The following is a 24793-nucleotide window of genomic DNA, read 5'->3' as shown; positions in this document are numbered from 1 at the left end:
GACGCGCTGCTCCGGGAGCGGCTCATCTCGAGCGGCAGCGCTGCGGACCTGCCCTTGCCGGGCTTCCCCCCACCTGGCAGCCGCACGGTTTTCCCGAGCGGAGCCCCGGCAGCGGCGCTTGGCCGCATTTCCAGTCCCGCACCATCCCCACCCCGCCCTTCCTCCCTCCCGGGTCTTCCTCGCTCCGATCCCGGCCCGAACGCGGTCCCGATGCTCTCCCTGCCGCCCCGCAGCCGCGGGGGTCCCGGCCCGGCCCCGCATCTCCGCATTCCCACCCCGCGACGATGCGGGAGAGCAGAAATGCCACGAAGTCGCACGTCCTGGCATCTCTCGAGCCCACGATCCGATCGTGCTCTGGATTCTCTCATGGTTTTTGCATCGTCGAGTTGTGGGCCACGTTTGGGTTCATCCTGCAAAAAAATAGCTCGGTGAACAGGTAACAACTTTTGTTTGGGTTGGTCTGTCGTGCCATTAAACCATGCGATAGGGATGGGCAGGTCACACAGCCCGGCAGCAGTCACAGCGCATCACTCAAGGTTATCATCACCTTGTTGGCACTCGGGGCCACCGACACCGTTTGCTGCTTTGAGGGTTTGCATTCTTGCATCTTTTGTTTTCCTTCAGCTCCTCAGGCCACGATCAGCCTCCTTATGTAATGACTTGTGTTATATAAACTCCATTCTTCAAGGAACAGTCATTAACCTACTACTGGGTATTGGAAATACCAAAATACTGTCACACAATTAAAATCACTAAACGGTGCCCTCAAATTAGAGCACAGATTGCATTGCAGATGATTTATTATTATATTTTTTTTTTTAATGAAACCACACATGTGAAGCATTTGCTAAGCCAGGCTCTCCATGCACGGATCCCATTACACCCAGCTTTGCTCCCACCTGTGGTACAGTTTCCCAAGGCTCAGCATCCAGCAGTGGGAGATGAGACTCCAGGCATTCCCACTCCTTTCAGTGCTCCCATGCTGGTCCCAGCACTTGTTTTCCCAGCATTTTCACCTAAGTTCCCACGTGCAATAGAAATAAAAGTTGGAGCTGGATAGTCTTCCTAGCAACACGTTGACTGGGCTGTAAATCACTGATCCTCAGCTTGGTGCATCCAGCAGCACTGAGGGCTGAGGAAGGGCTGTCCTGCACCACACAGAGCCCAGCAACATCACCTGTGTGAAAGAAAAGCAGAATCGACTCATAAAAATGGCTTGGGTTGGATGGGACCTTAAAGATCATCCAGTTCTGACCCAATGGGAAAGCAGAGCAGAGCTGAAAGCTCTCTTTCATAGTAGAAATCTCCTATCAACCAAACCAAAGAAGTGCATTGTGCCCAGCAGGCACGACCCAAAGAGCTCTGTATTGAATGAGTTCAGCTGAAAATAGAAAACATTTCCAGACACAGAAATAAAGAGCAAAGGCTTTAGTCCTGATGCTGCACAGCGAACTCTGCTCCAGACACTCAGCACCATGCTTGCTTGAAATACATCTTTAAAGGGATCAACTGAAGCAGTTCAGTCCCTACAGAACCCTTCTCCTCCCCGGGCTGTATGGATCCCCATGGCAACAAGCTGTGGCATCAGACAACAGAGCAGAAAAGCAGAGGAGGCTGAACGAAATCCTTCAGAGAGCCTCCTGAAACAAACCAGGACAGGACAAACCCATACAAACCCACCCTGCACACCGTATGGGAGCTGCTGCTCGAACTCCCCATCCCAAAGCATTCTGACCTCTTCATTCTCTGCAGGATTTTTCCTTTTTTTTTTTTCTACAGCTAAGAAAAGCAGTGTGAGTGTTTGAGGGATACAAAACATTCCTGCACCCTGTGCACGATGCTCTGACCCATTTGGGCACTGGCCAGCACGCTGAGCGAGCCAGCAGGTTGTGGCTTTTGCATAGGGTGGCTGAAAGGGATGGGCAAGGATGCCCAGGATCCCTTTGGGATCAACAGACATTGAGACGAGCAACTTCAAAGAGTAACATCACCCTAAAAATCAGAGCCAGGCCCCAGACTGGCTTCAGGCTCAGGGAAATCAGCATCTTTACAAAGCACTAAGCCATTCCCTTGAGCTGTCAGAGGGCAGAGAGAAGGCAGGCGTGAAGCCAGGAACCCAAGCTCCATTTCGTGCCACTTCACTTCTGGCACATTTAAGTTGTCTCCACTTCTCAAAGCACTAAAGAGCACAGAGGCTTCACTTGCTCCAAATCCTTCACGGCTTCCTTTAACAAAACAGCTTTTAAGATCTCCTCTTGCCTTTAAGCAACAGTGATTAACCATTCACGTTGGGGATGCCTATAATTCGGTCTCTTTTCACTTTTAAGTTGGTGCTTTTAATTCCTACCAGTTTGCACAAAGAGCTTTCGCTCTGCTCGTACGTACATACTCAGCATCTGGATTGCAGGCTGTGACAAACACGTTTATTATTGCTGTATGTGCAGAGAATATTTCCATTCAAAAGACATTTCAGTTAACAAAGCTTCAAACCATTTCTATTAACAGTGGAGGTTGCAGTTTCTCCCCTTCTTCCTTATAGAAGACATATATACAATTGGGCCCTGACAGCTACAGTTACAGTTCCACCCTTATATTTCAGTCTCACATACAGTCATTCAAAAGCAATTAAGACCCGAAAAAGATTTAGTGGAGGTGCCCTAATTCACGTGGAGAAAGCAGTTCAGTTGGGTTCAACACAGGATCAACTACCAAAGGAATGTGCCCAAACACCCAGCACCTCCAAATCAGGGGCAGAGCAGCTCTTCCAGCTCCCATCAGGACCTTACAGAGCAGTCACAACTTGCTTGGCTTCTATTTCAGAAACAGACAAACTGGCAGGTTTTTCATTTTTATTGGATGCTTCCAATCTTATATCTAATAATATACAGATAACTCATTTGTCATCGTTCCATTCATATCTTCACATAGTTCAGCCATTCTGTCATATTAAAATAATAAAAAAAAGAAAGCACAACTGAAATAAAATAAATTTGTAAGCTGGAAAAATACATTATAAACTTATATTCAAGAAATACTCTCTTTATAATTAAAAGCCTACTCGTAACAATTGAAGTAGGATTTAAAGGAAATCTTGATTTTCATTTTTAAATAGGTGGCCTTTGTGCATACTTTGCATATGTACAATTCAAATGGTATCTCTGCCTGCCTGTGACAGAATACCTGAAACAAAAACAACCACTGAAGAGGAGCCTTGAACAAAACAAAACAAAAAAATCAATATTCATTTTCCAGGAAAATACAGTATAATCAGAACTTTAAACACATGCTTCTCTCATCTGTATTAAGGCCTAGGAGACAGATGTGCTTTAATAAAAGCAGACAGTATGAAGAAAAGTCCTTCCACTTTTCTCTTCAAATTCCTGTAACAGCTCATCTATTTCATTTTCCATGTCTTCTGTGTGCTGTATCTAAACGAGAAAAAAAAAAAACCAACACTAATTAACCAGGCTCCAAGGATACAATGCAGTTAAGAGAACGGTAACGACTCAACGTTTTTGGCTTACTGTGAAACCTAAATCAGCATGCAGTACCCAACTGTGCAGCACTGGGTGCTTTAATGAGATTCCCAACATTCCCAAACCCACATGTACTCTGCATCGTGTTCATCTGCACAACCTTCCTTCTCCAACCCACTGAGCTGGCACTGAATGAGCCCTTTGTTGAGTAGGCAACATCCATCCTCACTAGGTAACAAATGGAAGCTTCACAACAGCTACAAGCACACTGAACAGATGGCTAAAATTTCAAGTCCCTTGGATTCTCTTAGGATTTTTGGATCTGGAAAGGATGCAAGCATTTGAGGCCAGAATAGATCACAGAGGCAGGAGTAAAAAAAAAAAGTGTGTTGCCACACTGGAATAGGTAAGTGGGCTTGCATGTTGTGAAACACAGCCTTTGTTCTCTTGTTAGTTGCATCAACTGTTTCCAGCCTTATTCCAAGAGGCAGGGCCAAGAACATCGAAGGTGGAAGACAGGAGGCACCAGGTTTTCCACATCATACACACAACAGGGTGGTACTATGAAACACACCTACACAGGATGCTTTTCAAGCATACAGTGATTCAGAATGCAGCTCTGATGTTTAAATCCCACATGTTACAACTGTCTCAGAAACAGACATTTTAGCCATAAACAAATGTTGTGAACATGGGCCCAACAAGTACAGTGCTCTGAGATGCTGCTTTTTGTGGCTTGAACACACACACTGTTCACTTCAGAAATCATCAGCTCCATTGCAATTCATCTGCTTGCCCAACAGCTCCAAAAATAACTGCAATGATTTGGTAAGTTAGGTCTCTTGACACGAATTTCACTTCATTTCTGCAATGTGCAGCACTTTTAAGGAATACTGAACAAACCCCAACCCCTGTGCAGTCAGTGGGGTCACACGAACCCAAGGCAATGAGCCCTCTCTACTTACACACTGGCAGAGCTCACAGATAAGGAAGGCACCCAGCGTTGCCTCCTCATGGTTATCCTGAATGTCCACATTGATCACATGCACTGGCTGACATGTCTCTTGCTCTCTGGAATTTAAGTCTAATTGAAAACAAAACACACATCAGCAAAATGTTGGGTGGAATGAAATCGAGCTTTACACAGTATTCATAAGAAAATGGTTTATTTAGCTTTTTTTTATATTTATATATAAGAAAAAACAAAAACAAACAACAACACAGTCTTATTTCAAAAGAGGTAGATTTGGGAAATCAAAGAATTTAGATTGTGGAAGGATCCTGACAGTTCAAGTTCCCAGTTTCTCTGCTAACCCTGTGCAGCATAGCAGTGCTTGCTGAGGCTGCCATTTTGAGGTGCCGCCATTTTGAAGAGCCACCATTTTTGAGATGCTGCCATTTTGAAGCGCCGCCATTTTGAGGCGCCGCCTTGCATATCAGGCGCTTCCAACTGGCTCTTTAGATTTCTTCCTTCCACTGGTCAGTTACAAAGAGCATTATCATAACATGGGAGGTTGGCAAGTGGCTGCTCTTCACCTCCTATGCTAACTCAGAACACTCCCATAGAACAGCTGCTTTCCATTTGAGACGCTGATCTTAACTGGAGATCCACCCATACAATCCCAGGGCACTTTCCCCCATACAACTTACCAATACATCTCAAATACTACATTGAAGCACTCAGAACACTTAATTGCTCAGCTTAAAGAAGCACAAATGTTTCGTGCTCTACACTCATCGCAATATGGTCAACAAGGACTGAAAAGACAGGCAACAGCCACTGCGTGTACAATACTGATGTAGCTGGGTGGCCTTTGAATGTAAAGAGCATCCCAAACTCCAGACTGCATCCAGCATTTCCAGTTGCTGCTTCCCTGGCACATGCCATCCATGTCCAATGGTTTGTGAGCACTTCTCCACGTTGGTGCTCCAGCAAAGCCACCAGAGCAGATGTTCCCAGACTTGTGAAGGATGCTGGCAGGGGTTCAAGGGAGACAAGCACTCAAAGTTAACTCAGTTTATCAGCTCAGGGTCCTTACCTTCTACTACTTGATCATAGACTCTTTCTTCACACGTTAGGATCAAATCAAAAACGTCTTTGCAGTTCTGGAATCTCTCCGGTCGTGGCTTGATTCTCTTATTTCTGTCCAACATATGTAAAATCCCATTCTGTGTGTATCTGAAGTTGCTTGAGTTAAGTACCTTTACTTTAAGAAAAGTCACGTTTTTGAGCAAATAACGAATACAAGTTAAAAATCACGGTATCCTTAAAATGCTTCTTTTTTTCCCCCTTAATTAATGACCATTAAACAGATTCCTAAAAGTGGAAGCACGACCCCAACACAGATAATTCATACAACCACTGGGTTTTAGACACTGTCGGTCTTGTCCTTCGTGCAATGGTAGAGGCAGCTTTAAGAGGCCCTCATTAGATCTCTGTTCTTCAGGACTCCTTTCCTTGGGCAACTGTTCTTATATCCATAATGCTTAGAGCACAGACTTACTCATTTGTTAATGGAATGCCCTGCAATAGCTTGAGTCATGGCCCACCACCACAGCCTTGAGGCTGAAGATGACGCTCCATACTCCTCTTTCAGACAGCATTCACTAATCCCCATACACATAATCCCCACCTTCTTAGCTTTCTGGGATATGCAGTTTCATTTGGGGCACACCAGAGCTGACTGTCACATACATCTGCTCAGTTCACTAAAACTCTCCAAAGACAAAATGTTATGGGTTGATTATAAATACCAAGGAAGGTCTGAACTAAAGAAATCTGGAAACTGATGCATCTCTTCCTTGCTCTGAAGTACCAGATATTTTCAGCCATTCAAGCACACATTTCTAAATTAAAATAGCATTAAGGATAACAGTTTATGATTTCTTGAGATAACAGAAGGATTCTGCAGAAATATATATATAATATATCCATCATTAGTGATATGTATGCAAGAAATTATCTTGGTTTATTTTCCTTTTAAAAGGTTGCATACTTAATAGGCATCTTCCCCCTACCCTCTCACCCCTCCCTCAGAGATCACTCCTGATCTTTTGTAGCAAAAGACTACATACTGTTCACCTTCCTGCAGCTGCCCTCCAAGTCCTAGTGCCCAAGGCAGCCAGATCCATACCTGCTAAGTTACATACTTCAGGACGTTCTTCAACAGCTTGCAAACAAACAGCCTCCAAAAGCACTAAATCCTCTCAAGTTTTTGAACAATATTAAAAATTAAAGTCATCCTCATACCCAGTAAGCGACTACTTTATATGGAAAAAATGTTCAGCTCTCTTATGTATCTACAGCATCCCACTAACTACTTGACTAAAGAAAAAAATCTGCTTTGAATTACAAATTCAGTGATGCTTTCTCACAAGTATGTATCGTCAAATCTCTATCAGGGAATCAACTTCTGCTGCATTTCCTTTCTTCGGGTCACTCCCAAGCCTTCTACCCTTCTTGTTTCCCAAAAGACTTCATCCTGTATAACTAAGGAATTGTGCTCTATAGCCTCAAGCTAAATCAAACAGCTCTTGTACACCAGCACCCACAGCTTCCTCACAGCACCTCTGTAAGTCTCCTTGGAAAAAAAACACATCAGTGCAACTACTAGAGATGTCTGGTTATGTACAAAGCATGAAAATGAACAGTCATTTTCAGAATACTTGTCAACATCTGACTCCATTGCTCTGACCAGAGTTTGGCCGTGAGCCCTTTCTGGGTTTCTCTAATCCCAATTTCTACATCATGCCGTCAGAGGGGGAAAAAAACCCACAATATCCTACACACTTATCTCAGTTCTTTTTTTTTTTCCATTTCTAGGATAAGATTTTGTTGGCATCTGTTCCCTAGCTTTCCTGAGCATGGAGACAGAATTACGCATATCCAGAAAACCCACACAGCCAAGCTTTCTGCTTCACACAGTCGACTTTTCCACTGCCAACTTACAGCTACTTCTCCTCCCAAAAGGGCCCATCTGCCTATATAAGGAGATTGAAATAAGCAGTTAAGATTCATGACACTTTCATTTTTGGTGATCTGAAGTCTGTTTTCACCGGGAAAAAAAAAAAAAAAGAAAACTAACAGCACAGCATCATTTCAGCAGGCAGGGGGACCTGATCTGACTGTTTTCAATGCATAATCGTAACTCAGCTTCATTCTTGTCATGAGCTCAGGTAAACGTCAGCACATTATGTCTCGTTCACGGTGATTCAAACATCAGTGTTATCTCCCCATCTCTGCATGTGAACAACATACTCATTCCTCTGCGCAGCCATCTTTGGTAGCAAGTTATTCCAAGCTCCATTTGGGAAGCTAACTATTTTTTGGGAAAATAAAATTGTTTTTAGAAGTTTTTGTCTATCCACGAAGAATCAAAGGGAGTCAAGGCATTCTCTTCTTCGCACCGAACAGCAGAACTAAGTAGGAAGGTGACACAAACTTTTTCTGAAGGGTAGACAGTACTTGAAAGAGAGTTGATCCTGAATAAAAGATGGTATATTCCCTTAAGATCTACATACTGAGATTAATCTCCCTGATACATTAAAGTGGACTGTCAGCATCTGAAAGAGCAGTACATCACCTGCGCTAAAATAACCTAATGCATCAGATCTGACTTTTCATAACCAAGAACTCCCTTCCCTTCTCAAATATGAAGAGCCATCTACATGCCACACCTAACCCCGTGTCGGACCTCCCATCACTTCCAGCCATCAATGTTTTATGTCAAATACACTTCCCAAATAAAACCACAAGAGGACACTAAGAGGAAACAAACCTGAGAAATAAGACAAGATTACAAGGAAGTACTGCCTGTAAATTGAGCTTTTTTTAAACCACCAAACAAGCTTATAGAATGTTATGCAAAAAATGAGTTTTATTTGCATTAAATAAAAACAAATACTTTTGTTAGAGCACAAAACATCGCAAAATACAGGGTACAGAAAGCAACTAGACTGCACAGAAATTATTATGGGTTACGTTTAGATAGTTCCTACTTGAGATTGACAAAAAAAAAAAGCAACAGATTAGCGAAGAAAAGAACAGGAGGCTTAGATAAATCCCAAGATCAGACAAAGGCTGAAAGAGCTATACTACGCAGCAGAAGACATGTTCAGTGTCTGCCAGAGTGCAAGACTGCTGCTGCTTTTCTCAGAGTGATAAGAATTAAGAGTAGCTATCAACTTTAATGAGTCTAATTATTACTGGATTTTTTTTTCCCCCAGCATCTATGATGATGAAGCCTCCAACTTAACAACTCAGTTTTGAGGTAAAACAAAACCCCAATATTCCAACTGAGAAATTCAGAAAAATAGGAAGGACTAAATCAAAGATGGATGCAGCCATTAAGCTGTTGCTCTGTGGAGCTCAGCATCCAGCTGGAATAAGAATGCTCTATTAACTCAGCAGGGAAATTTCAATAGTTCAGCCTCATAGCCTGACATTCAGAGAAGGACAGACAGGAATGATCACCATCTCAGACCACCTAAGTCGCATGTTTATAAGCAATGTCTATCTCTGAACTCTAAAATATCACCTGCATACCAAGCAGCACCACGTAAGAAATGCAAACAACAAAACAAAATTTAATGCCCACTTCTTTACACTAAGATGTTTCAAGATATGATGCTGATCTTTACACTAAAATGTTTCAAGATATGATGCTGAGTTTTAAGACTTAGGTTTCTCACTGTTGCTGAATAGGGCTGAATTTTATCGTGGCATTCATTGCATGTGAACAATGTATTTTCAGAAGTATTTTCCATACCTTAAGAGGAAGTTCAGAGGAATCCAACCATGCAGGTTTCGAAGGTTCCAAGTGGATGTCTACATCCCAGTTCACTGAGGAAAGTCTTCCTTGACAGTCAGTGAAAAAAAATCCAGTTTATCTGCTGCCTAGCTACCTTGTTTAAATTCTCCCACCCTCCATAATAAAAAAAACAAAACATGATCCAAAACATCCCTTTCTTCCCCTTGGTATGAGGGCAGCCAACAAGGTCATATCAAGACACCTAGCCTGCAGATGACTAACCTTAGAAGAGAAAACCAATACAGTGCCTTAAGTTAAGTATCTTTGGATTAAAAAACAAACAAACAAACAAAAAAAAACAACCCATTGATGACTAAAGTATCAATAAGTTTCATTGTTAACTTCTAGAAAAAGCTGATAAAGAAGCCCATCAGTAGCGTAACCTGAAAACTTTGGAGTGTGTAATTAGTCAACTAAAATAGAGATCAATCTATTAAACATAACTAGGTAAATTCCATTTGATAAAATGCATATACACTTCTCAGGAAAAACTATCTCTGAAGTAATGGCTGACAGCCAAAGCTTCTACATCTTCCAACAAATCTGACATGTCGATTATTCACTTTCGTGCAGCTGTCATCATCCTCAAAAACTGCAATTCTTCTTTCTGAAGAATAGCAGGAGAGCAGAAGTCTCAAACACACTAGCATGAATGGCAGTTGCAGGTCTTTCCCATATCAACTTAATTTATTTATTAAAATCTGTGTTAAGAAGGAGAGTTACCGTTCACCCTGCTTGGCAAAATGCTTACAGAGAGAACGACTTACCCAACCTTCTTCCACCTGCAGAATCACTTTCTTTTACAGGGAATAAAAGGGCACCTGCACTACCATTTCTGCTTTCCAGGCAGCTGTGATTATTGCTGCAAGAACTGTCTACATTCTGTATCTGGAACATGAACTGCCTTTCATTTGGCAAGGAAACAGCATTTTTAGTACAAATGAGAGTTTGCTCATAAGCCTTTTGTGGTACTGCGCAACGCACAGTCCAAAAACTGAAAATGACATCCCAAAATATAAAAAAAAATTCTAATTTGGGTTAAATATTTCTGATAATGTTTGTGCCCACATTAACAACTTGCAGAGAAATGAGTAAGCAATGAAAAGCAAGTGACATTTCAAAGGTCAACGTTTCTAAGTTGCACAGATAAAATCCTGCTGAGCAAGCTCACAGCAGCTGGTCCATAACCACCAGAACCTAGTCCAGTAATAACATGCTGGCTGTGCTGATTTCCTCAAGTCTGGCTGAGCCCTGAAGCTGAGGGCTATGTGCCCACACATCTCTGGGAGAACTAAGACCTTAGTTTAGCCTAGAGTACCAGACAGTGACTTGCCAGCTCTGAACAGATGAAACTGTATCTGAGGTTGAAACTGGGCAGAAATAAGCTTTCAAAGGGGAAAAAGAAAGGAAGCAAGGATAAAATCCAAAGTGTGAAGGAGAGGTATGACGGACATACTGAAGGGACTATCAGAACAAGAATATCAAAGGCAGACCTGACTTCAAAGATGTGGTATGTTTGATGGCACAGTCAAACACCTGATTACGCACAGCATCCAACCAGCATTCCAAGTGGAGTTTGATTTCAATTGCTAGAACCTAAAAAATGGTTTGCCATCTCAGCAAGGTACCTTCAACTACTAATAGAGCCACAAGGTGACGTGGATGTGTAACAAAGGGATAAAGAAGTCAAAATCAGGACCAGGAGGCAAGCAGGGGGAAACAGAAGAGGGTGCTTAAGTAACACACATTGCTTTTGGATGCTCCTCAGGTTTAGAAACTAATGCCAAGCTCCAAAAGATGAGCAGCAAGTGTCACGAGAGGAGCAGGTGGATGCAGGGGGAAAACACTTGGAAATACCTGCACAGACAAGGTTTGTGAGAGAAATGAGTCATTCTGGTGAATACCTGAGAGAAACAGGGTCTGCAACAACTTTTCTCAAATTGATTTACATCACTGTACTGCTTTGTACAGTACAATTCAAAGTTTATTTTTAGCTAAGTAGAACGAAGAGCTGGAATTCATACCAGGTGAAACAAAAGCATTACCAAATTTACGTAAATTAAGCTATTTCATATATTTCACGTATTCAGGAAAGCCAAGACACAACTGATAAAGACAGCAGGACTACTTTTAAGAACACTATGCTGAGCAAGATATGCAGGATGAGTTCTGCAGCAAGCATTCCTGAGCACACTACTACAAGCAGGATTCTGAAGTACAGAAGGATGTGCTTCTTAACTCCACACACTAATTTTAGCAGAGAACTCTGCAAAGCAAAATGCTCAAAGTAGTCTGTACCTTTAGTTACAAAGGTGTCCGTAGTTTCTATCATGTCCTGGAACTTTAAAGGTAGAGGAAATAATTTGTTGTTTACATTATTTCATATATTTCCTTTTTAATGTGGATGAAACCAAAATTAACAGCAGTCTCTTCAGAAGCTAAGCTAGGAAATGCCAAAAATGGCTTCCTTTGAAATGCCTGAGATTTTATGGAAAGTTGTTTTCATCTTAAGATCCTCTGTGAAGAAAAAAGGATTGGAACTCAGCAGATGGTCAGAAGTGTATAGATTTGCAAAAACACACCTCTCAGCAGATTGTTCAAATCCAGTTTAAACACTCCAACCTCAACCTTACTCTCCAGTTCACTAAGAGTATTAAAGTACTCTGAAAGATGTGTAAGAAAGAAAATGAGCCTTACACTGCACCGCATCCAGAGAAGTCTGCAGTGGCTTCAGTCATACAGAGATCCAGCAGCTGCTCCACTGACCACTGGAATGTCAGTTCAGAACAGCAGCTGACAACTGTTCATCAGATCCAAATTCAGAAAGAAAAACAAATGAAAACAAAAGAGAAATACATGCATGAAGAGCTTACCTGGAGTGGAATTCGAGTAAGTTACTCTCAAAAAAAGGAATCCTCAAGAGTGAGCTACATGGCCTCAACAAGCACGACGCAGATGCTCTGCAGAGCTCACTAGTCCTCCTGTGTGTCCATGCAGTGGTTTCTTTCCCCACTAAGCAACTCACGGTTGCTTTGCACAGCCTCCAGGAAAGTGGTCCAATATAAATTCTCCATATATTAGGTAGGTTCATTGATCCAGAAATATCATCAATTATTGCTCAATTATTATGCATTCTAGAGTTTCAAGTGGTAAAACTTTCTGCAATGAATAAATGGTATTCAAAATAAAACTGGCAAGTGTTTTAGAGGAAAATATTCGTAACTTCTCTTCCAGCAGCTCTCCCCCATCAATACCAGTACAGCCATCATCTTAGTCCATGAATATTCGGATACCAGTATCATGTCTCTTCACTACAAGATAACGAAGCATAAACAGTGTGGCTGGCAAAAACAATTTAGCTACAAACACACTAAAAATAAAAATAAAAAGTTAAGAGAACTAAAATTTACAGAGTAGAAGCCCCAGATCTTTCAGCAAGTGATAACTCAAGTAGTAAGAACTGAAACTGGTTCTGATGAAATACTGTACAAGAACAAAATCACTGCTGCCTTCACCACTCTGTGCCGCACCTTTTGTTTTCATCAAAAACTTCCTATGGCTGCTATAATCTGGTTCTACTTGCTCTGTTAATAAGAAAAGTAAGAAGCAAAGTGGTATGGTCTTTTTCATTTCAAAGAAAAAGATCTTATTCCTGGTACTGCTACACTATAATCATCTATTTCCTATATCATCTATTTCTAATTCTGGAAAAAGCAGACATTAATTTGAGCTCTATTACAATGCGAATAAATTCAGAACTTCCTGGGACATCCTCTGTTTTATAACCATGTATCATGTAAATTGCAATATTATTTACAGGGTTAAAAACCAAGACTATGCTTGGTTTTCAGGGTGCAAGAGGGATATGAAACCACTGTGGGTACAAAAGAGCATCAACTTCAAGTGCATTGGCTACTCAGCACTGCCTAATAGCCAGGAGTTCGCCTTCAATTTCTTCCAGTAGAGGCTGTCCTGCAGACAAGACTGTGTGAGTCTCCTGACTCAGAGAGCAAGGTTGGGCTGTATGATGTTTAACAAACTGAAAGAGGAAAACAAATCAAATCAAACAGTAATTGACTAATTCAATTACTTCTTTATCAAATAATCGAATAGACAGCCATCAGCCAAAATGAATAAAAACATAGAGGTTTCCCAGACTTCCAAAGGAGCTCTTGAGTAGTTCAGAGAGGAACGGAGCAGGAAAAAAAAATACAAAGTAACTGCAGAAAAACAACAAATTAACCATAATGTAATTGTCAGTCTCTTCAGAGAAGGAGTTGAATAAAAGAGGAAAATGGTTATCTAATGCCAGAAAAAGGTCACGGAATCATAAAGCTTGGAAAAATCACTAAGATCATCTGTCTGGACCAATGGTAAAAAAGTGCCTGAAGATGAGACAGGACAAGTTACTCCAGGAAGAGTGGGTTTAAACTACGTGAGTCTGAATTAGTCAAAGTCACAGATGTATACTGAAAAGGGCAGAAAAGTATCAATTGGGAAAACACAGCCAAGCAGTGAGACTCAAGATATTCTCTGATACTAAAGCCCCAGAAAATAAAAGTCCAGATTTGCAGTGCAGAAAAAAAAAAATCTGCTTTATGTTTTCAATAAACTTTATCAGAAGTCTTACAGCTGTTCTCTTACTTACTAGGCTAAGAAAGTAGAATAAAGCTACTCCTTACTAACTAGCTTCTCCATCTCAGCTTACTCCAGCATTAAGATGTGTTGGAGCAAACTGATCATTTCAAGAGCAAGAATTCTCTAAAACCTGGCTACATGAATTGAGTAATTCTAAAGGACTAAGACTAAGGCTGTAACAAACAGGCTACCATTCTCCTGAGCACAACATGCTACAACTGACTCAGAAAAGGTGGCAGAGTAATCCGGGACTAGTACATACTTACAGATCTTTTGTTCATCAGGTGTCTTAAGTAAGACACTATCCTTTCAATTTTACTTCTCAATTTAAGTAGACTGAACAGAGAAAGACAGCCCATTTATCTGTAAGGTGCTATGACCTTGGTCCACTCAGCAATTTATTTCTCTGAACAGACCCCAGCAACACACCCACACTGCGCACGCAGGACTACAACAGTTAGCTCAGCAATTCTGTGACTGATGCCAAATAACTTTCAATAGAACTGTAATAATCTGCATGAGAAACTAACTCCCTCCTTCCAGTACTGATATGAGGGGAGTACAGAGAAAACCTTCCCAAAAATCTGGCTTCCAGTACTCAGACAGCATTACACTCGACTCCAAGAGAGGAATGCAGATTATATTTTTGCCAGAAAAGCCTAATGCAGCAACGTCTGACTACGACTGTAGTTTTAAAGCACTGCCCTTCATTACCACTCTGCAGAGAGAAAAATTATTCCTTGCTATATCCTCACCACTCTTGGATGCTCTCTTCTCAGCTAGACACAGTCCTCTTCCACTGTGCTTATTTCTCTTCACAGGCACTGGAGAACTGAACGTTTTGGGAAAGGCACGGAATCCTACACCTGTACAGTTCTACAGCAGCACCAATTAGTTCAGTAACACAATTCCACTGGTATTCATCATAGTCCAGCAGGAAATAGAGATTCCAGTTTTCTTCAGTTGCTCCCTGTGAAAATCTCATGCATACTTGAACCCGCTTCAGATTTTTTTCTGATTTTTCCCCAGTTCTGGAATTGCCTGTGCTTGCTTCAGAGCCCCCACATTTTCTTCCACTGATGTTCTACTACAATGCACCTTAACAGTTGAGACAGCAAAGGGCAAAGCAGGCAGAAGACTGCAGAATAAACCAGGGTTAAGGGTCAGCTAAGTGGAGTCTACAATGTTACAAATATTTGCTGGTAAAGCAGTTTGCATATGACAACAGAAAATGTTTCCACATGTTATGAATGGGAAGGCTACTATAAATCAAAGAAAACTCAGCATCAGCAATAGCACAAGAAATACTGTATGGCCATCCTGGTAAAATATAGAGTTCAAAGAGAAAAATCTACATTCCATTCACCTGTAATACTAACGGTTCTGAATTTTGGGGTCAGAAAAGAATCATGTCTTTGACTGAGAAGCACCAAACCAGCTTTTGTCCTTAATTCCCAACATTTTTCCAAGTATGTGTTTGGTTTGCTCACTTTTTTGTTGTCGTTGTTCTTTTTCTTTTTTTAAATCCCCTCCTGATTTGGTATTGCATAACAATGGAGACAGAAGTGGAATTCTATCTACAGTCAGGGAGTTGGTTAAATTAAAAGAGGACATTAGAAAAAAATGGGAAAGAGGAACAGGTCACATCAGGCAAGCTGCCTAGAAATCCTGACAATATTAATATATATATATACTTGAAAATAATTGCATTTCTTCTTAGTACTATGAAAAAGAAAAAAAAACAAAAAAACAGTCAATCATGGAGTTAGTCAATACTAATAAAGGCCCCAGGAGCTGCTGCTGCCAAATTTTGATCAAGTTCTCATTTGAATGGTTCCTACTCCTGGGCATAAAAGTAATTGTTGTTGCATGTTTATTCTGGCTTTTGGAAAGTTTCATCCTCCTACTTTCCCTTGATGGTAAGGCTCACCAATTTCTCTCCATTTTTCTTTTGCCTTTCTAGTCACCATCACATAAGTTCTAAAATCCCTTCCCAGAGCTGTAATGGCAAGTAATCACACTGGCCTATCTTTGAGATGTCCAGTTACACAAGCAAATACAAGGCAGCACAACACTACCCATGCATAAACCTACACGTGTACCCCAGACACTGGTACTTCCTACAGATTAGTAGCAGCACCCTTCACTCTTTTCCCAAAAATGAGAGTATTAAGCACTCAAAAACTACACTCAGAACAGCTTTACACAGGTCTGCTGCAGCCCCCCTTCCTGGGGCACAGGAATTTTAAATCTAATGTTCTTAAGATGCAATGGTAGAACTGAACACTTACTTTAACTGTAAGGTTCAACTGCCACATCTTAAAATATTCTGGACTGCTTCCGTTCTATCTATATATAAATCAACCACCTACTCAACTGAACACATATGCCTGGCTCCATTAATCCCTTATCCCACACTCCTGAAATTCAGCACGTGCCTTGCCTTCTAGGTATGCAAGCTTGTGCTCCAGGTCTGACTCATTAACAAAAGTGAAGGTACTTTTACTCTCTACAGTGTGTTTTTGAGAGTTCTGCTCTCCCTCCTTTCCTCAAGTGACTAATAAGAGTTCCAGTGATCTTTATTCACTCTTACACTTTTTTTTTTTCAAAAAACTTCCCTCTGATTGATGTCCAGCACTGCAAAGCTCATTCCTGGTTGAGACTAGAGCATTCTGAAACAAGGGGCCATTTCCTTGGCTGGTCAACAGGGAATGTGCCAAGTCCCTTGCAGCCACAATTTCACTGAGCTCCTGGTGTCCTTAATGCTTTGGATCCCTGTTGGCCTACAGAACTGGAGGAAGGAAATCAATCCCAGATGAGGCAACACTCAAATTTGTGCCCCATCACTGGAATATGGGAACAAGCTGACACAGACATACCATTTCAAAAGACATGGCAGGTTGGGGAACAGGGTGAACTAAACCCTAGGAACAACACATTACTTTTCCCATATCATTCCAAGCCCTTCAGAAGAGCAGGCCCTCCCCACCTACCATAGCCTATGTGTGCAAACCTCTCATCCCTATGATCCAGTGCTAACAAAAATCTACCTTAACTGAGAACCCACATGATACTTTCACAAAAAAACTACTCCACAGCTCTACGACAAGAATGTGCCTCGTCTGGGTTATTATGGATGTCTTTACCCCCTCAAAATCCACATTTGGAAGTGCATTTGCTTCCTGCACTGACTGCCTTCACTCTGAAAGCTTCATATTTTAGCATCTGATAAATATGCAAAGATACAGAGGGAATTGTTTATGCCCTCTTTCAATGGTTGTTATTTAAACTTGCTTCCTTTTCTCTTCAGAAAAGTTTTAGTTGTAATGCTGGGGAACACAGTCATCATCTCCAGCATGGAGCAGAACAAACATGGCAACTCCAAAATGTGCTGAATGGAGGAGACAAGACTGGTTTTCTTAAAGCAATGCCATATTCAGACATTCAGTGCAGCAGCAGCAAAGAATGCAATGAGGTGCTGATAAAAATTATGGCTCAATTCAGGTAATTTTCTTTTGAAACAATTAATTTTTAATCAAGATATGGCATACCTCAGTAAGATGTGTTTGTAAGATTTTCCTTGTATCAGCAGAGGGATACAAAAAATGCATATTATACACGTGATGCATTAAGACTATGCCCTGCATTTAAAAATGATTATTATTCCTGTTATTTGGGGAAAAAAAAAGGACATTTAAGAAAGTATTTCTTGAAAAAAGAGCCATTAAGTAAGTATTACAGAACCAATATCCCCTGCAATGGACACAATTTGTGTAGAACTCTATGGAGAAAGATATTCCAATGTATAAACAGTACTCACAGTGCTGTACAGCTTTACCAAACAGCCCAGCCTTTTTTAAACAGGGATTTCTGAAGGTTCTATTTTTCCAGCAGAAATTCAGTGTATGGATAGTCTTTCTTAGGCAAGTTCTCTCTTTCATATTTAAAAAGTAATTTAAAAAAAACCCAAACAGCTCCCTTGTTGAGAGAGGAAAAAAAAGAAGAGTACCTAGAACAAGTGTCCTGATTGTGCAAAATAATCACATGGGCTTTCTTCATTAAAAATAAAATAAAATAAAACAGAATTTTTAAAATCAAGCTAAGTAGTGTGCATAACCCTGACCCCCTCTGCTCCCCAGGACTGAGTATGTTACTGTGCTTTCCTATGTCCATTCTTTAAAATATACTGTAGGAATTTTTTGGTGCATAGATCATATCAAGTAGCTCTTGTTGAGAACAGTGAGTTCTTTAATGAAAAGTATCTTCTCTCCCACAGAAAGTATATTGTAAACCTTACCTGTCAGTTTGAACTAAATACTATTTTAATCTTGAGGCAGCAGCTCTTGGCATGACCGTTATCAGGAACAGTCTCTGCACTGGGGAAGTATGATCCACAGTGCTGTGGAGGTAATGGACAACCTGTGACAGGATCAGTGTGCTTTCCTCCAAGAGGTAAACATGTTAACATGCTACAAAAGAGTTCTGAATCAGTACATTGTAACTCAATTTAGAAGGGAGCATTAGAGGCCCTTTGTAAAAAACCTCCTATGAACTTAAAACATTTTAAGCTTGTCAGTTAAGTAACTATATATTCCTAATGCATAATGCCAAATAATGAATTACACCTTTTGAGGAGAACCATATTGGATTTTTTTTTTTTTTTTTTTTTTTTTAAAGGTACCGTATTAGTCCCTATTAAGGCCATGCCATAGGGATACAGTTCTTTGTCTTTCCTAAGCAGATCATTGTACATCTGATCATATGTTGTTTTGAAATCATAAACATTTGGTTTGTCTGGTGCTGGTCCTGGCAGTTTCACGTGAGTTCCTGTTCCAAAGGATCGGACGCTGAATCCTCGTTTGCTGAAAGACAGTGAGGGAGGGGAGGGAAGCATTAATTAGACTGGATGGATTTTAAACACTAAGGTACAATCAAAGTACAATCAATAGTCCAAATATATTTCAACATTTACAACTATGTTTACAACGTTCTTGGATTCAGAATAGTGGCAGAAGTCTGAAGAGAAGCAGTGCACACAAAAACCCCATCTCAGTTTCACTTTGTACAGAATTTAAGGTAACTTACAAATGTTACCTGAAACCCATCTTTGTCCAAAATAAAAAATGCTAATAGGAACAACTCAATGATTTCTAAGTTTTTTGTGTCTTTTTCTCCCCTTAAAAAACACACATTAAAACAGAGATACAGGGCCATGAACAGTGACCAAAAAAAAAACAAACAAAAAAAAACAAACCAAACATTCCTGAAGGATTATAGCCAGAAGAAACAAAGCCTTCATACATTTGAAGATTTTTAGCAAAGCAGCTAGCACTCAGCTCCGAGAGGTTACCAACCATTCTTTGAAAGACTTGTGATTCAGCTGATAGAGAAGTCAGTTATCTCCAGACATACCCACCCCAACAAACATCTCTTTTATTCTCTTTCTGAACTTCATCATCTAAACATGGAGGAAGATCATCTGCATGGGATTGAGGTGTACTGCTTTAGTGTACAGGAAATAAACTCCCAACTCATGGAGGTTTTCCCTCTAACCTGCTGATTGGTTTTATAGCTGAGAAAAGGGATCCAAGCACATTCCACTACTGTAGCACAGAATCAGTGCAAAAATTCATCGGTTCTTGAAAGGAAAAACAAGTCAATAACCAATTAAAGAAAAAAAGAGGGAGTCAGGGTTTCTAAGATAACTTTTTGGTTATTTACTTACTCCAATTCTATATGCAAGTTTGTTTTTCCAGACACAGTATTGTTCTACTTCACTAGAAGATGTTATCTGCATCATGAGATTCAATACACAAGTCTTGCTTAAGAAAGTTCTTTTTAGTTACTGGGAAATCTTGGGGGCAGAGACCCAAGACATGCATTTCCTTGCAGGTACATTCAAGACTTGCACACCATTTCTAAAACAGTGACTTCATTTTGCAGTATTTTTTCTCAGAATTAATGTATACACTGTCTCACCTTTTAATTTTTGTGTGTGCTTTCAGATATTTTAGATTGGCAACACATGAACTCTACTCAATTTTGGGCAATAAGAAATAAACATTAGGAAATGGTAAATATTTACCTACTCTGCTAAAGTTGCTGAGTTAGCCATTGTATTTCTCTCTTTTGCCAAACCTCTACTATAACTTAATTGGCTTCCTACAAACATTTCAGTATCTGGTGCCTCTCTAAAGTTGACCAAGAAACACACTGTGTAATTACCTTACAAAAGTGGAACAGATATTCTGCTAGCTTGCACCTAGAACTCTTGGCTAAGCCAGGAAAAGCTTCATTCCATTCTTATGAAGACCTACATGTTTAATATCTAAAATTTAACAAAAAGAACCAGGAATCTGCCCGTCTTGGAGATAATGCCATAATGTTGTGTTTTGTTTTTCTGCCAGTTAACCTAAATACACCTAAACAAACCACATTCATATTAAGCAGAACTACTATTTTCTTGGATAATCCAGATGAGGTTGTTCTATACGGTCCCATGGAGAAAATTACATGGCAGAACATTGTCACTACTGGCCAGAAGGCTGAAACATTTGGCTTTAGACTTCTAAAACAGGTCAAGACCATGGCTTAACCTCTGGCATTTCAAGGATCACACCTCCAATTTCAGTGAAGTAACAGACACCAAACACAGAGAATGAAGTGTAAAAAGAGATTAGGAAATCTGCAGTCTTCTTTCCTACTAATTTTTCCTTTAATATTAAGCTCTGAAATAGGTCTACTTTGGTCACACACATTAAGAAGCTCATCTCCAATTGCCAGAAGTGCTCCTGAAGTTCACATCATCTCTTATCAATCAAAGCAAATCTTCACTGCAGTTTCAAGCATCTAACGCATGCAGCTCAACACTGAGAGGTGGAATGCACACCTCACCTGGAATAACTTCATGCTATGTCACTGGCATTTGCCAGCATACAGCTTTTACATTAGTTATGCATTAAGTGGACTATTATGAAATATTTGGAGCATGTTTCAACATACTTCTTGCAACACAGGGGGAGGGGGACAGGATGACACTGCCTGCGCTGACACATTACTCAACAGTCTGCTTTTGTTGAGCAGCTGGACAGATCTAGTTTAGTGAATCATCAAGTATTTATTCTTCTGTTGCTCAGTCTTTTAACAATGATTACCTTCTAGAATACAACATATATCTAGCATTTGGTTTTGGGCTAGCAAAACTACCAAGGAAAAAAACAAAAAATAATGACTTTATTCAGTTTTACCAGAAGGAGAATAATTAGCAAGGGTCCTCCTCCTAAATCACTTCAAAAATACTTTGTGCCATTCAAGCAATTAAAAGAAATAAAAACCACACTATTACACAGCAGGAATGGAAGCACTGTTAACTGATTTTGATTACAAAAATCTTGAAAACATCAACAACTTGCTGTACTGTAACATGTACTTTACTGATCAGTGATAAGCTGTCAAATTAAAGCGCTGTGTTAAAGCACTTCCTCCCTCTGAAGGATTTAACGAGGCAATTCAAGACTCCTTGAATTAAATGACGCAAGTTCCAAAACCCATTTGGCAGCACTTAGCTGCTGACAGGTTTCAGTAAAGGAGCTATGACTGACCTCCCTAACTACACTGCAAGGGTGTAACTCACGCTCTTTTCCTTGGAAAATGCTGAACCATAAATCATATCACTAACATGAAATTTAAGTTCGGGCTACTGGGGCTGAAACTGAGATATTTCACACTCATACCCTTAAGTTCTTAAGGCACTTAGTTCCCCAAAAATAAGAGGAGCATATTTGTAACTTAATGCATACAAATATCCTACCAGCTTCCACTACCAGAATAACAGAGAAACTGAAGCTTGGAGACAGAGACAGGATATCTATGCCATAAAACCCTGCAACTACAAAGCTACCAGAGCACCTACTATATGCTGAGGAGCCTGAAACGATGATTTCCTTTTCAAGGCCAACTCTGTGCAACCTAATATACACAAACAGAAATGCACAAGTTGTGTAACAAGGCCTGCAGCTAAGTGTAACCCTTCTACCCTCCTCTTCAGTGTTAGGAGAATCACGGTCTAAGCCTGTGTATTTTGCAGGGCAAAAGAGTCAAGCACAAGTCCTATCTGTAAAAGCAAAACACACAGGATGAGTAGATCCGAACTATGGATTGGTTATACACTGAAATCCAGTTTGACAGCTTTTAAGGAAGGATTCCATCTCCCTGCATAGCCCTTACTGTTTTGCCTCTCAGCTCTGTTTTAATGTCTCAATGTTAACCAGTGCTGATGGTAACTGCATTGACTTTAAAGACGTCTGTTGAAAGATTAGAACAATAAAATGTTTAAAAGCTGGTCTGCATTAAATAAAAAAAAAAGGGAATACTACCAAGCAAATGGGAACTTGGGCTGAACCAAGATTACCCGTGAAATTGGTGGATTATTCAGTGTGACAAAGGTACATAAAGACATTTGTCTTCCAAAGGCACAAGCTATAGCACAGAGATATTTAGTACAGTAAGGATGAACACAAAATTCAATTTGAGAAGCCAAGGATATGGCAAACCCTCTGGGATGAATCACTGCAGCTTAGGAGGACACTAAGTTTATATTAAAAAAAAAAATAAATCTTATTATATGGTAGGTTGCTAAAAAAAGAACAAAGTTAAACTGCTGAAGTGTACAAAGTATGTAACCTAATCATATGGGTTCTGTTGAGCCCAATGAGAGAACAGCAGGATGCGCACACATTTCTGAGAGATTTTTTCTGCTGTAAGAGGAAGTGCCAAACTGGTAGGCTCAAGTTTTAGTAAGCATTAGGCAGGCCTTACAGCTCACCTTACAGATTGATACAGATGTTTTTTCTCTACAAATTGAATATTGGAATAAGGACAATAACTTTTACCCCAAAAATGTGACTGAAAGAAGACATGTAATTCATGAATACACTGAACGGACTAGAGAAGTTAGTTCTGAATCCTTCTAGATGTTTGCAACAATGTAGGTCAGACTTACCGACCATGATGAACACCTCAAAAAATATTCTTTGTGGTACATTACCTAGCATAAATATTAAAAAAAAAAAAAAGAACATGTAGAATAGTTCTGTAAGACCACAGGCCAACACTGAAGGCTGGACTCCAAACTTCGTTTTTAGTCACCTGTGGTTCTTCTGTATTTGTGTTCTTTAAAGTTTCCTAATTCCCCCACAAATTACCTTGAAGTTACAATAACAAACCTCCTTTGTTTTAAAATACTCTTCCAACTGTTCTTCCTCTTTTAATCACGTGCTTTCTCAGAAGTGCAGTGCAACACACAGCAACATTGAGAGACTGCCTTACATACAAGAGACTGACTTGGAGACAATGCAAACTTTTTTTCTGAGGTTTAAAGGCAAATGACTGTTCTCAAAGCAAGACTAATTGTTTCTTCAGAACAGGATCAGCAGTTCAGCTGTTTTGCCCTTTATGCTTTTCTTGCTAATCCTAATTATGTGATATGTTACTGCTCATGAGCCTCTACAAAATGACATTTTATTTTTCCTAATTACAATCTTAAAGGAGAAGATGCTTCCAAAAAGCATTTCCCTGCAGTATTTGCCAGAAGATTATCAGTCACAATGGAAGGGACTTATTTCTTCTGTAAAAACAGAGGAATAAAAAGGCTCGATATTAAAAATTAACTCTCCTGCACCTTGAGGACCCAGTTTTTGGTTAATATTCAGTTCAGACAATACAGTTAGAAGATAATCAACAGAAAAACCACCACCCCTTCCCCATTACTCATCAAAACACATTTTGGTCACGTTGTGTTTTCACTGAACTGCTTCAAGTAACATCTGATACAAGCATATGCACTCACAGCATCATATGCTCACAGTAAAATGGCTGTCAGACCAGGTATTTCCATTATTTATTCCTTCCATAGTTATAAACGTACCACATAATTTACACTTCATTGCTTGAGTGACTGCGCTAGTAATAGGCACCTTATGTGAATGCTAACTTGGCATATCTTTAATAAAGAAAAGAAAAGGCCTTTATCGTGTCCCTGTGTTGCTGAACAGGAAAGGTTCAGAAACAGTTTCTGGCAGATCAGGTCTCTCTTGTTGGTCCACCCACCCATCATCACTTGCCTCCCATCTCCCCCTTTTGAACTCAGCCAACCTAAAAGTCGTCTTCGTGCTAAATAAACAAACTCTCACTATCTCAGACGACCAACGTCCTGAATCAAATACTTCATGCAGTTTTCCTGCAAAGGGCAAACACTCCCTTTCAGTATCTACTGTAGCTCCAGACTTCATACATATGGGGGGAGGGGGAACGCAATTAAACTTCACGATGCCGAGATACAGAAGCTGTTCCGTGCCCGTCCATTGCACCAGCTCAAGTTTGGCAGCTCTGGGTCCGACGATCCGCTGGCAGGTGCGGGCCCCATCGCTGGGGCTGCTCCAGCGAACCCACCTGGAGGAGGGGCCGGAGAAAAGAGGAAACAAACAAGAACGGAGTCCCCAGACTGTGGGCCAGAGGGGTCTGGCGCAGGCCCCGAGCACGGCCTTAAGCCGCAGCCGGCTCCTCGCTGCCCCCAGAGCCTGAGGAAGGCCCCGAAGCCCCGATCGGAGGCCCTGATGCGGTGCCGAGGGATAACTCGCGACTGAAGGCGGCCGACAAGGCCCGGGAGGCTGACGGCGGGGCCCAGCGACGGGCCAGGCCTCGCCGCCCCCGGCCTGAAGGAGGCGTTCGTGCAGGGCCTGTTACCTGAGGATATTGTGTGCCTCCATGCTGCGGTTCTGGTTGCTCGAGCACACCACGGCCACACGGAGCGGCGAAGAAGGCATGGCGGCGCAGGGAAGAGCCCAGCTCGTTCCCCGCGGCTCCCAAGCC

The 24793-nt window shown here is 40.9% G+C and overlaps 1 protein-coding gene across 1 annotated transcript; it reads right to left on the bottom strand.

The window, feature by feature from the left end:
* Positions 1-2401: 2401 nt before the first annotated feature.
* On the bottom strand, positions 2402-24787 carry SSU72 (SSU72 homolog, RNA polymerase II CTD phosphatase). Its single transcript, XM_003212229.2, has 5 exons — positions 24668-24787; positions 18643-18786; positions 5516-5655; positions 4442-4560; positions 2402-3428 (listed from the first exon to the last, which is right to left on the bottom strand). Exons 1-5 carry the CDS (start codon positions 24745-24747, stop codon positions 3327-3329), a joined length of 585 nt encoding a protein of 194 aa, XP_003212277.2. The 5' UTR covers positions 24748-24787; the 3' UTR covers positions 2402-3326.
* Positions 24788-24793: the final 6 nt, after the last annotated feature.

This window comes from Meleagris gallopavo, chromosome 23, assembly GCF_000146605.3.
Source record: "Meleagris gallopavo isolate NT-WF06-2002-E0010 breed Aviagen turkey brand Nicholas breeding stock chromosome 23, Turkey_5.1, whole genome shotgun sequence".
Lineage (NCBI taxonomy): Eukaryota > Metazoa > Chordata > Aves > Galliformes > Phasianidae > Meleagris > Meleagris gallopavo.
The sequence above is the reverse complement of the archived record's forward strand: the minus strand, read 5'-3'. Positions and strand labels throughout refer to the sequence as shown.

What these genes read in the sequence shown, in the direction of transcription:
- SSU72 (XM_003212229.2), bottom strand. Translation starts at nt 24,747, where the DNA reads ATGCCTTCTTCGCCGCTCCGTGTGGCCGTGGTGTGCTCGAGCAACCAG. An exon ending in CTTAGGAAAGACAAAGAACT is followed by an intron (nt 5,656 to 18,642) that starts GTATCCCTATGG and finishes AAGCAACTTCAG; the next exon opens with ATACACACAGAATGGGATTT. An exon ending in CTATGATCAAGTAGTAGAAG is followed by an intron (nt 4,561 to 5,515) that starts GTAAGGACCCTG and finishes GTTTTCAATTAG; the next exon opens with ACTTAAATTCCAGAGAGCAA.